The sequence below is a fragment of the Ascidiella aspersa genome, chromosome 3 (genome assembly GCF_963924565.1).
Source record: "Ascidiella aspersa chromosome 3, kaAscAspe10.2, whole genome shotgun sequence".
NCBI classification, from domain to species: Eukaryota; Metazoa; Chordata; class Ascidiacea; order Phlebobranchia; family Ascidiidae; genus Ascidiella; species Ascidiella aspersa.
In genome coordinates, this window is record NC_139449.1 from 1,347,630 (window position 1) to 1,359,909 (window position 12,280).

Here is a 12,280-nt window from a genome sequence, read left to right on the forward strand (position 1 = left end):
GTCACAAGGAACGTGAAAGACACATAGGCAACCGCGGTCTCTCGTCGTAAGGTTCAGCGCCTTACCCTAAAAATATACCTTTCAGTATTTTTTAGGCAAGTTGTTTTCGACAATAGCATTAAAATATAATTGTTTTCGTTGTAAGGGCAATTTACAAACATTTACGTACATGCATCTATGTTTAGCGTGTTTAATATAATCAGTAAAATAATCCTAAAAGAGATAAAAAGATAGAAGACCATATTTGTATAAAAATGCCTTTAAAATAATAAAATCAGACTTTATGCTTTCAAATAGAAATTCATTTTCGAACAAGGTTTCGAGTTTAGATTCCAAATTCTTCGATCTAAATGTTTAACCTTTATTTTCCTCAAGGTCAACGGCGTTGGTACCACACTGCCTTACAGTGACCCCTCTTCTGGGGTCAAGGTCAGACGTGGGGGTCTGTTCGTCCACGTGTCAACTCCGTTCGGCGTCCAAATGCGTTACGATGGTGATCATTACTTCACAGTTGGGTTGTCGCCTGATTACTCGGGATTAGTTGAAGGTAAGTTTGTAGGGAAATCCCTTGGAATAATGTAGTATTGAAAATGCTTGATATTTCGTCAAAAAGTCATGAAATTGTATTTTTAATCCACATATTTTGCCTAAAAGAAAACAAATGCTCCATATGTTTATACCAAGCATTATTTTTTTAAGTTTTTTTTAATTTCATTAGGTGTTTAACATTTTTTATTGGTTATCAATTCGCCAAAAAGATGTTTCATCCATTCTAAAAAAATCTGTTCTAAGTAAATTCACAGTTATTTAAATAACAAAAGTGTTCGTCAATCAAAAATCTTTTTATAAAGTGCATATCCTTTCAAACTGTACAAACACTCGTGTAATGAAACGGCTATTATTTAGGTTTATGTGGTGACTACAATGGAATATCAACTGACGACCTTCGTGTGAGAGGAGGCGGATTGACCACTTCGTATGTGGACTTTGGCAACAGTTACCAGGTCAACTCACCCTCAGAGTAAGTGGACAGTTCCATTCCATAAGAAAGAGGGCCTTAACCAGACCATCCAATTATAACGACGTCATCTCCTTGTTCATCTTAGATTGTGTTTTAAACAAGTCGTTATGAAATTACTTAAGTCTGGGCCAAGTCGACATTTAAAAAAAATAACAAGAAAAGTCCAAGTCAAGTCACTGATATAATAATAAAATTACACTTTGTAAACCCGCCCGATTACCACGTTAAAGGAAAACTTTTACATCTACTGGGCGTGAGTCTATGTCAAGTCATTTGCCCAAAAGACTGAAGTCAAATCAAGTCATTTAAAAACAATGACATAAATGCACCAAGTTATTCACTTGTACCATTACAACAATATATTTTACAGGTTGGTGTGCTGTGGGCAATATCTAAACTCGAATCTAACAAAGCAGCATAATATGAAGCAATTCAGAGTTGCCACACTAGTTTAAGAGAAAAATCATGATTTTTCACAATTTTGCGATGTTTTACAATTTTATTTATTTTTTAAACTTATATTTTTCAGGTGCGCAGTGGCCACCACAACAGCAAACGTGTGCGACGACCCAGCTGTGAGGTCACAATACGAGAGCCGATGTGCCATCATCAACCACGTGGGAGGATGCTTCGGACAATGCCACGCGACCATCAACCCCGCCTCATACTTTAACGTAAGGAAGTAGTTATCGAAATACAACCACTATGGTTGCTGTTCTTGTTTTTAACGTTTCGTCGAAATAAGTTTTCTCACTTGTCCGAAAAAGTATGAACAGCAAAACTAATTTAATACAGAAGTTTTTTCCTTTTTTTTTCTTTGTGATTTGCGATTCACACAGCTGTTCTACCTTGAAAGATAAATTTAAGGAAAAAAAAACAACACGCAATCAACATTAACTAAACTAAACTTCCTAACGCTAAACCAAGTTTTGGACTATTCACCCATAATATATTTTTCGTTTTTTTAAATGTTATCTATCTTGCTTGCATGATCATGGGGAGTAACGACACTCAATAGTAAGGGAACCTTTGTGTTTTGAATCAATTATTTTTTTTAATCACATTGAGCCCATTGGTTATCAAAAACATATGTGTAATGACGGAGTTGTAGTTTGTGTAAGGGTGGAAGTTACTGGTGAAGTTAGTGATGAAGTTTGAGGTTAAAAGACTTTTTTTATCTTATTTTGCCCAATTAGGGATTTGTCAGCTTTTGATTCAATGTTTCGGCCCCATCAGACGATAAAGTTATTCTAATTTTAACTGATTCTAATCGGACATTCCTATTTGGGAGTGCAATATGATTGTGGCTGACAACATAAAATAGATACAAATAACGCCAACTCCTTAACTGATTCTTCACAGGATTGCGTGTTTGACCTTTGTTCTTTCGGAGGAGACGCGAAAGCGATTGAACTCAACGTTGGAGGTTACGCGTCCACGTGTCAAGGTCAAGGGGTCACAGTTTGTGATTGGAGAAGTCTGATTGGAGCTCGTAAGTGAATTGTTTACTTTCAAACTTTGTAACTAAACAGTCGGTTGTACTAAGGAAGGAAGTTTTAAGATTGTGTTTTGCAAAATGTAGAAGATTGACTAATGATTAATATCGTCTAATATACTATTTTGGAATCAATTAAAATTAAACCTGAAATTGAGTTGTTTTTATTTTGTTTTTCGGTAAAACTGGAATTATTTGTGTAAAACAATTTATTTGAACATTCAGAGCTTGAACTCCTAACGATTGGCTTTTCCCACAATTCCAACGCGGTATTTAAGAATTAGTGCAGCAAATTCGAAGTATTTAGCTTGTATATTCTGTTTTTAATATCAAGTACCATTTGAAAAAAAATGTACATAAAATCATTTTGTTAACGTTTGTTTGCGATTAAAGATTTGTCGCAATTAATTTTATATTTTATAGAAATATTTATTTTACTCACAAGTGTATTTTATTCACCAGGAGTGGTGTGCCCAGTCAACTCCCAGTACAAGCTGTGTACTACAGCCTGCCCCAATACGTGTGTGGATAAGACCGCCAGCGAACTATGCAGAGACACTTGCGTTGAAGGTACCTTATTCTTCTAAAACTCTAACTTATTAATATTAAATGCTAAAAAAGGGCAGCATGTTTTTGTTTTTTTGCAAACACGCCATTGAATTGTTAAGAAGAAATTTTAATTCAATGACAATGGAAAATGGTGGACATAATTAATTGACCAATGTTTTGGTCAATACTTTGATTTTTTCTCACTGAGCAATGCTGTTCATAAAACAAAATAAAATAGATTTGTAATATACTTTGAAACATCATCTCCATTTACTTTCGGTTTATCAATTCAAACAATCTTGTTATAATGTTACTTTTTCACAACGTTTTTTTCGGTGAATGCAGATAATGTTATCTTGCAAATTTTGTTTATAAACACCTATATTCATGCCTCCCGACATTGTGTGTTGCTTACGAATTTTGTGTAATTTTAATTGTCAGCATATTGCTATTTTAAACATTGTCTTCTTTTACTAATTGCACAAACTAACTTGTCTTAAATCTTATTTTCTTGCACTGATGGTTTTGAGTGCTTTAAGTGAGTTGGAACAATATTATTTTTATTTTTTTTTGGATTTTAAACATGTGCTTTAAAAGTTTGAGTGCTTTTAAATGACCACCATTTGACTTGTTTAAACTTTCACTTGTTTTAGTTTTGTTTAAACATTCACTTGTTGTACTTCAGGTTGTGAATGCGACCCTGGATTCCTACAATCTGGAGAGGAATGTGTCCCAGTTGGGAAATGCGGTTGTTTGTACGACGGACTCTACTACAAGGTACCAGCAAGTTGTCCTTACACTAGAAGTGTCCCCTGTACTTAAGTACTTCCTTTCTGTGACTAAGTATCTAGTAAAATCGCAAGTAAAAATAAGTTGAAATCTAAGTAAAATATTAGATCAGATACATTTTAATCACCGAAATACACCAAAGTTAGTCAATGTTTATCTCGTTATAAGTGAACGACATTTCAGTATGTGCGCCAGAGGCCCATGAAATAACCAATGTTGTTTGTTCATTAATAGGATGGAGAGCAGTTCTACACTCCAGGTTGTTCTCAGTTGTGCAGTTGCAATAATGGCGCTCCGAGTTGTAACGCGGCTGGGTGTGGATCGGACGAGAAGTGTGGACCAGATGAGAACGGCAAACTGGGATGCCTTAAGCCAACAGGTAATGCGCTGTTATATCTACTGAATACAACAGGTGTACTAATAACTGTAACAAATATGGATTCAATTTATGTGATCCAACATATGTGGTGATCATATCAACTGAATGCAATCAATATGGATTCAATTTATGTGATCCAACATATGTTGTGATCATATATACTGAATGTAACAAATATGGATTCAGTTTATGTGATCAAACATTCATGATCTTTGATCTTTGTTATATGCTTTTCTTCACTTCAGCAAACTGTGACAGTCAACCAATCAGAAGGATGATTGCCATGCCGAGCACATGCAGTGGACCAATGGGAACTCGCTACGTAGACGTGGGGGCGTGTCCCTCAGTGCCTTGCCCCAAGTTCAACCGGTTCGAACAATGTTGCGGCGCCGTTCAGCGACAGATGAAACAAGTTGTTTGTCATGGTAAGCTTTCAGTATAGTGACGTAGAGATGTGCGATGCATGTTATTTACACGTGCTTTCAAATGGTAAAGTGTAAAGTTTCCTGACGATTCGTAACCTTAAATACAATACAACAAAAGGCTTAACGTTTTTTTTATATTCCCTAATTCAAGAGTGTGCTGGTCAGGTATGGCAAAATATTTACTTATGTTGTTTCATGCAGACAACTCCACGTTCCAAGTGAGTGCAGTGACTGAATGCGGATGCAGCCTGTGTACTCACCAGAGCATTTCAGTTTCCGGAAGGTAAGTCGTTTAGAAACTGTAAAATCTATTTCCCTCCTAGATCTGGTGATCAAATTGAAATTGAATAAGTTTTATTGAATAGTTACAAAATTGTTACATACTTCTATATGGGTTTTGATATTCATTCTAGGTTTAATCAAAACCTCTAGCCATTATTTTAAGATTTATTTGAAACGTTGACAAGATCCACCTACTTCTGTATAGGCTTTGATATTTAGTCAACGTCTTATAACAACCTGCAGTCATTATCTTAAGATACCTACTCTATGGATAGCATTTTATAATTTTTAATTCAAAACGTTCACGAAATCTTACCTGCTTCAGTATGGCCTTCGATGTTCATTCTGCTTTTATTTGTATACTAAACGTTTCTAATTAAACTTCTCTCTCCAGAGTGTACGGCGTGACTCAGGACGGACGCGAGAAGCCCCTGAGCTTCGGCATTGTTGTACGTAACAATAGGACGGCGGCGAACACAAACAGCAAGGGCGAGTTTTCGATCGACGTCTCTTTGGACACTGACCGCCTCGTATTGACCTTTGTGGACACAAACCAGGAGTTCATGGCCACAACTAAGGTCCGTCGTTTACCGTAGTTGAGATATTCTTATTTAAAAACTGACTTTGATTAGCTTTTGCCTTTTATTTAATGATTTTAAATATATATTTCTCTTTCATCTCAAATGGCTAATTTTGCTTTTGCCAAAATGCTTTAAACTCTTAGGAATATTCGCCTTCATTTTAAATAAATGTTGTCATATTAAATTTATTTATACGCTTTGCATTTTATGAATAACCGACTGTGCATTTTTCTAGCTTTATAATCCAAACTTTACCTTCCAAAATACTTGACTGTAACCAAAGTAATGCGTGTTTTCGTTTCATAGTTAAACTTACACCAGATAATATAATACCCTTGTGACTGTTGACAAGATTGCAATTTAAATATAACTTTGTTTCCTTTTGTAAGCTCACCTTTCTCCTTGACAGGTTCTCCCGTTCAAGCGCTTAGGGGGCGACATCTACCACGAGATCAGGCTGCCCCTAAAAGCCCCCAACAACCCCATCTCGTCCCGGGACCGGGGACTTTACAACCCCTACTCGTCGACCGGCCAAGCCGCTGCCATCCACATCGCCATCGAACCCAACTCGTTGTTCAAGAAGAACGGCGACAGCTATCACGGCGAGGTCGGTGCCTCAAGTTACCAGCCATTTTCACGTTTATTTTATGATCAAGCCCTTGTATACTGGCCACCGATAACGGCACACGTTCTATAGTAGGCAAGATGCCTTTGGAAGGACTTACCGAAATGAGTTGTTTTTTTAGGATTATAGTGCAATCAACTTCGGTAAGGCCAGAGGTCGTGAGTTCGAATCCCACCACAGGCTAGTAGTTTTTCTAGCCAGGCCTTGCTTGCATTTATAACCCTTGATATTTGAGTCACGAAAACGTTAAAAAGCACTTAAAGGCAATGTTCTATTATTTTGCAACTTGTTGAACACAGGCCACCAGCAGTCTGACGTACATCGACCCCCGTGACGTCACATCTTACCTGGACTCCCCCGGCGATATGCTGACAGAGGACGGGAGGGTCCTGAGGTGCTACGGCATGTTCGACATGGATTTCAGGGCGCTCGACAATACTGAGCTCAACGTCAGGAACGTAAGTCGTTTAGTTTAAAGCTTATTATCACGCTTTTGATTTTTAATTTAATTTTGAAACAATATTGCGAGGAATTTTCAGTATCACCGATTATAAATGCTTATAGTTACCCCCAAAAAACACAAATACACAAAAAGTTATTTTCACCCCCAAACTTTTTTTAGCTATAATCAGTTAAAACATGAGTTTTAAATAATTTGCTTTCTCAGATCCGCATCTCAATGGACGCGAGTCAGATCGGAGTGCAAAGCGACCGCTCCAAAGTCCATTTGTGGTCGCTCGACCCTTCGACTGGACTTTGGGTGGACGAAGGAAGGATGGACGTAAGTAAAACCATTAACTTCGTCTTATTTCGATAAATTTTTACGCTAAAAAACGAGCTTGTCATGTACATTAAAACTCAAATAACACCAGATATTCAATGCTTTCCTTTTTTTAGATGACGTCATCGGCCAACGGCCTCGTGGTTTCGGCCAACATTGCTCTGGTCGACTACAGAAGGATCCTCAACATCGACGTCGCCGCGGCTCAGACCTGCTACGCTAAAGGTGGGTAAAGCTGATATACTGTTGAATCAACAAAGATAGGCTATTCATACTTACCTCACTATTTCCTAACACCTTCATTGCGCGCAGTTCGAGCTTTCGGCTCCGACGACTTCAACGTGTGGGACCAGCTTTCCAACGTCCTGGTGTCGGGCGTTTACCGGGAGTCGGCCTCGCCCCAATGGAGGAGCTACAGCAGCGCCCTCACCCAACCCCACACCGGCGCCTGCGTGAGGCTGTTCTGCGACGCTCAAGCAAACACCTTCGCCGCTACTTTTAAAGGTGAGGGTAAAACTAGAGAGGCACAAACCACTTTAAAATCAAATATAACTTGAAGAGCCAAATATAACTTGAGACACTTTCATCTTCAACCTGCAACGTCTTTCACTTTTCAGCAACCCTCAACGCCAAGGAGCAACTAGAAGCGGCTGCTTCAAGCGCACAAGACCCGGACGTTATCGGGGTGAAGGCAAACGCCCTGCCCTACCTCAGCTACAGGTAACGAAGCACGTTTTTTGTGTTTTTTAACATTTTAGAAGAGTTACCTTCTTAAAAAAAGCTTTATACGATTTTCTATTTCATTGAAAAAAATTTTAACAACCTTAATGCCTAATTTGTTTTGCTATTTGATTTCAATTTTTTATTGCAAATTTAAATTTCTTTCGTTATTCATAACGAACGTTTTTTTCTTGAATTTTTAATTAAAAAAGTGTAAAATTGTAATGTGATTTGCAGGAGATCGGACCACAACCGTCACCTCAACGCCAAGGACTCGTTCGCCATCAGCATCCCGCAAAAGATGGACGCCACGCACAAGCGCGGCCCTTTCTACGAGGACAAGTTCGATTGCATCAAGGCCCCGAACACCGACAGCCACTTCAGATTCTACAGGTGCGGCTCGTTCGAGTTGGCTGTCGAGTCGAATTCGTCCAAAGAATACTGATTTAATAAAGCACATTTAAGTTCGAGACTGCTACCCAGCTTTTTTTTCTATAAATTTTCAATAGAATTCGTCCATAATTTCGCAATTGACAAAAAATGGAAATTAGAGAAAACATCCTCCGTATTACGGAAATCACCGCCCGGTGTAGAATATTGTTTGTCTTACAAATCATCTGGATGTGGGTTGTATTGCAATCACACAAGTCATACGAACCACATTTCGTTTGATAACATTTGACTAAACATAAAACTGGCCGGCATTAATTCAGCTGTGCTAAATAAGACGTCGTTTTCCAACTGCAACAAACATTAAGTAAAACTAGAAAACTAAGCGTAGCGCTCGATTTTCAGGAAATCGTCGAGCAACTACGAGTTCAACACGATCCCGATCGACGAGTACAACATCTACTTCACCTGGCAGCAGAACCCGCTCATCTGGTGGCCGAGACCCACAGAGTTCCGGGCTTGCTACATGAAGGTACGTTCCAACGGCCAAAGAGCTTGGTTAATGGGCGTTTTGCGCGTTTCGTGTCTCTATTGATCGCATTCATGTTTGGGAAATATTAGATTAAATCACTCTTCAATGACAATGATGTTTCGTCAGACACACGCTCGCAGGTGGCTTACACCTCGCTTCTGCGCACCTTTTTATCTATCGTTTTTGCGACGCTTGTTTCGCACCTTTTTATCATTCCTTTATGCGACTAAAGTGTATATAAACGGGTGTAACTGATGTGGCCTTCATATCACTGATGATGGCATCAGCATTTGCCGAAACGTTTGAACAATAAAGCATGTCGCTTTTCACGTCTATTCTGGCCATTATTTTTACCATTAAACTAATGACAATGATGTTTCTCTAATATAAACAATTCGAATTCAAATCGCACAAAAACACTATTTTTACAAGCAAAATTAAATAAAACCTACTTTTGAAAAACTATTTAAGGTTTTCGTTTAAACTTTCGATTTAATATGAAATTTCGATTTCGTTTTTCAGGTGAAATTCCGCTCGACGGTTCCGGTTGAGTTGCAGAGCAAGAACACGGTTGGGTCGCGCGCAGGGTTCAAGGGTCAACTGTACGGCATCCGCGAAACGGTCAGCGTTCTCGACGTGGACGAGTCGGCGGCCTGCATCGAGTTCAAATGCAGGTGATTACTCGAAAAAACAACTTATAATCCTAAAAACGTGTTTCTTTAGGCCTTTAACCTAATATTGGTACAGCTCAGAGGTTTTTTTAATCAAAATCCTTCAAATTTAAGTCTTTAAATATTTGGATTTTCGTGGCACTCCTGTACAACAACTAACCCCAATATTTTTTACCCCGACAGCTCGGTATCTCTGGACGGGCACTCTGACCGCGCCATGGTGGCAGTGACGCCCCAGGGGTCGGCGTGCGCCCGGGCGTCCATCAACGAGCAGCTGAACGACTACCTCTCGACCCGGCTGCCCCTGGCCGGACAGATCAACTCGTACAGCTACCGGATGTACGCGCCGTCGGACCCGCTCGGCCAGACCTACGGCATCTACACCTTCTCGGCAAACGACCCGGTCAAGGCCAAACGCGCCGCTAGGGGTCGCTGCATGGCCGGCGACTCGCGCCAGACCAGTGACGTCATGAAGGTCGACGACCACGTGGCGGTGACCTTCAACTGCTGATTTTACACACTCGTGTGTGTGTTTTGTTTTGACGGGATGTAATTTATTGTCGTGCTCCGTTTGTATTCCCAACCCTATAATATATACGTACCTTAATAATATCTATCTATCTATCCCTTGTATTCGTTGTGCGTTCTTTCCGCTGCTTTGCAGAATGTAATGAGTGTCGGTTTTCACTTCGATTCGTTGTTTGTCGTCGGGCGAGAAGAAATAAACTCGGGCAGCTAAAGTTTGATGTGATGCTCCCTGAAGCTATTTACCCGGCTAACCAGGAATTTCAAACAAATTAGGGAAAAATCATGAAAATAAATCAAAATGACAGATACGTGCACACCCGAGCAATGTGAGCAAATAGGCGCTACCTATACCTGGTCGAATATAATAAACAACCTTTAATTGATTCCAGTTGGATTAAATCAGGGGTTCTTAAACTGGGGTCAATGGACCCCTCAGGGGTCCGTGAACTAATTTTAGGGGGTCCGTGAAGGCCTAATTAAAATATTAGTGTAAATTCAAGAAAAGTAGTCTAGTCAAATTTTCAAAGAAAGAGTTTAATTATAAAACATTTTAGAACTCAATGTATTTAGACTTCATTTTAGTAAATTCATCATCATATTACTCTAAAAGACTATTTGATTGTGACGTCAATTATGACGTGATTTTTCAAAATTTCTTGCCTACTTATAAGTTTTGGGGTTCGCGGTAAAAAAAGTTCAAGAATCCCTGGATTAAATCTTATCGGAACCTTTCATACTTATACTCAATATAAAATAGCAAAAAAATATACATTATACATATCAAATACATAAAAGTAAAATAAGTGTACATTATACATACTAAATATATATTTGTAAGTTCTTTCCCTTTCGCTATTGCTCCATTTTTCGTTTTTGCGCGCGCATAATGGCGCGCGCATCGCATAAGCACAATCATTTAATTAGACGCGGTTGTGCGCGCCTTTCACGTAAAGAATGCAATTAGCTTTGGACCCATTTAGTTGCAATATAAACTCTTGTTTTTCTGTGCATGGTGCAGTCGGAGCAGCATTACTACGAAGACACTGTGCACGCCAGACACGACCATACCAGGTTGAATGCGATCTCGTCCGATCTCGGAAGTTAAGCAACGTCTGGATTGGTTAGTACTTGGATGGGTGACCGCCTAGGAATAAAAATTTTTTGGTATGTTTTATTCTTCGCAACCTTTTTGTTTATATATGAAGTATTGTGCGCTAACCATTTCCTTTTTCGTCTTACAGAAACCTGCACCGTTTGTATACTGAATTTGCTTTCTACTGTGCGAAAATTGTACGTTCTTTTGTCCTTGTAGACGCAAGCAATAATAGGAAGAAGTGTTGAGTATTACAAACTTGCTTGATTTCTACAATGATAGTAAAAAAAGTATACATTATACCCATGGGCGCCCGCAGGAAGGGGCAAGGGGGGGCACTTGCCCCCCCCCCCCTCCCCTGGAATTTCAAAATATGATTATTAGTATTATTTGTAAGTGTAATATGTATTATGAAGCTATGAAGAAACTTATGAATTTAACTTATGAAGGTTAAAAATAATATACACTATCCATTGCCCCCAGTGGCGTATCCAGTGGGGGAGGGAGTTCTTACCCCCACTTTTTGTAAGTGATATTATCGTTTTTGCTTCGTATTTGTCATGGTTTAGCAAACTATTCGAAGCGGCGTGCCTTTTAAGTAATTGGGTCATGCGTCTTGATCTAAAGCGAAGCCCAAATCGAGCGCAAAACGCCGTTTTTCGTCTTTCGTTTGGTTGACCGTAAACGCTGGATAGTTTTTCTCTTTCGTTATTTGTTCAGACCAGTGGTTCTCAACCTTTTTTCCTTCGTGGCCCATTTACGTTGCAAAAAAATTCTCTGGCCCAATTGTTTTATGAAAGAAAAAAATGTAAAATAGGTTTAGAACAAAACACACCAGAAAATATTTCAAAACAGATTATTTATTCAACCGTGCATTAGTGAGATACTTGCGGCTAAACAATGAATTTCCATCTTCTCAATTCCTCCCCAAGCCATTATTCCTGTAAAATTAAATATAGCGACACAAATGAAACTAAATCTAGCTTTTCAAATTGGTCTGTGGCCCACCTCAAATGTTCTTAGGGCCCCCACTGGTTGAGAAGCGCTGGCTTAGGTTGACTGATTAGTGATTAGCAAGTATTCGACAATTGACAACGCTAAGTCAAACCTTTTTTTTTTCTCCCTAAAAAACGTCAAGTTATACGCAGTATGTTTCTCGTCGTTCGGTCTCTGCGCTAATATCCGATGTTGGTGTAACATCGGCATTTGTTTAAATGAAGCAGATTCTTAAAAGGAGGTATAATGGTGACGGTCGTGTGCGTTTTAAAGTATAAATTTTTAAGTAATGATAGTTAACGCAAAATTATGCTCTTTATGCATAATGGACGCGACATATTTCCCCTCAACCACAGCTTGTAATTTAGCTGACTTGGCACACAGCTCGGCGCAGATGTTGCGCTAATCGTTGCATAATAACAC

General features: G+C 39.1%; 1 protein-coding gene across 1 annotated transcript; it reads left to right on the forward strand.

Moving 5' to 3' along the window:
* Positions 1-4,536: 4,536 nt before the first annotated feature.
* Positions 4,537-9,824, forward strand: LOC146158012 (cartilage intermediate layer protein 1-like). The gene is made up of 13 exons (XM_083385822.1): positions 4,537-4,658; positions 4,860-4,941; positions 5,335-5,518; positions 5,931-6,128; positions 6,446-6,604; positions 6,814-6,927; positions 7,044-7,152; positions 7,240-7,431; positions 7,545-7,647; positions 7,885-8,040; positions 8,443-8,569; positions 9,092-9,243; positions 9,424-9,824. The coding sequence occupies exons 1-13, from the start codon at positions 4,541-4,543 to the stop codon at positions 9,749-9,751; spliced, it is 2,022 nt and encodes a 673-aa protein (XP_083241948.1). The 5' UTR covers positions 4,537-4,540; the 3' UTR covers positions 9,752-9,824.
* The last annotated feature ends 2,456 nt before the right edge of the window (positions 9,825-12,280 follow it).

Excerpts from the sequence above, each read along its gene's own strand:
- LOC146158012 (XM_083385822.1), top strand. The coding sequence starts at position 4,541 with ATGGGAACTCGCTACGTAGACGTGGGGGCGTGTCCCTCAGTGCCTTGC. Across the intron at positions 4,659-4,859 it reads GAAACAAGTTGTTTGTCATG|ACAACTCCACGTTCCAAGTG; the intron begins GTAAGCTTTCAG and ends TGTTTCATGCAG. Across the intron at positions 6,129-6,445 it reads GCGACAGCTATCACGGCGAG|GCCACCAGCAGTCTGACGTA; the intron begins GTCGGTGCCTCA and ends TGTTGAACACAG.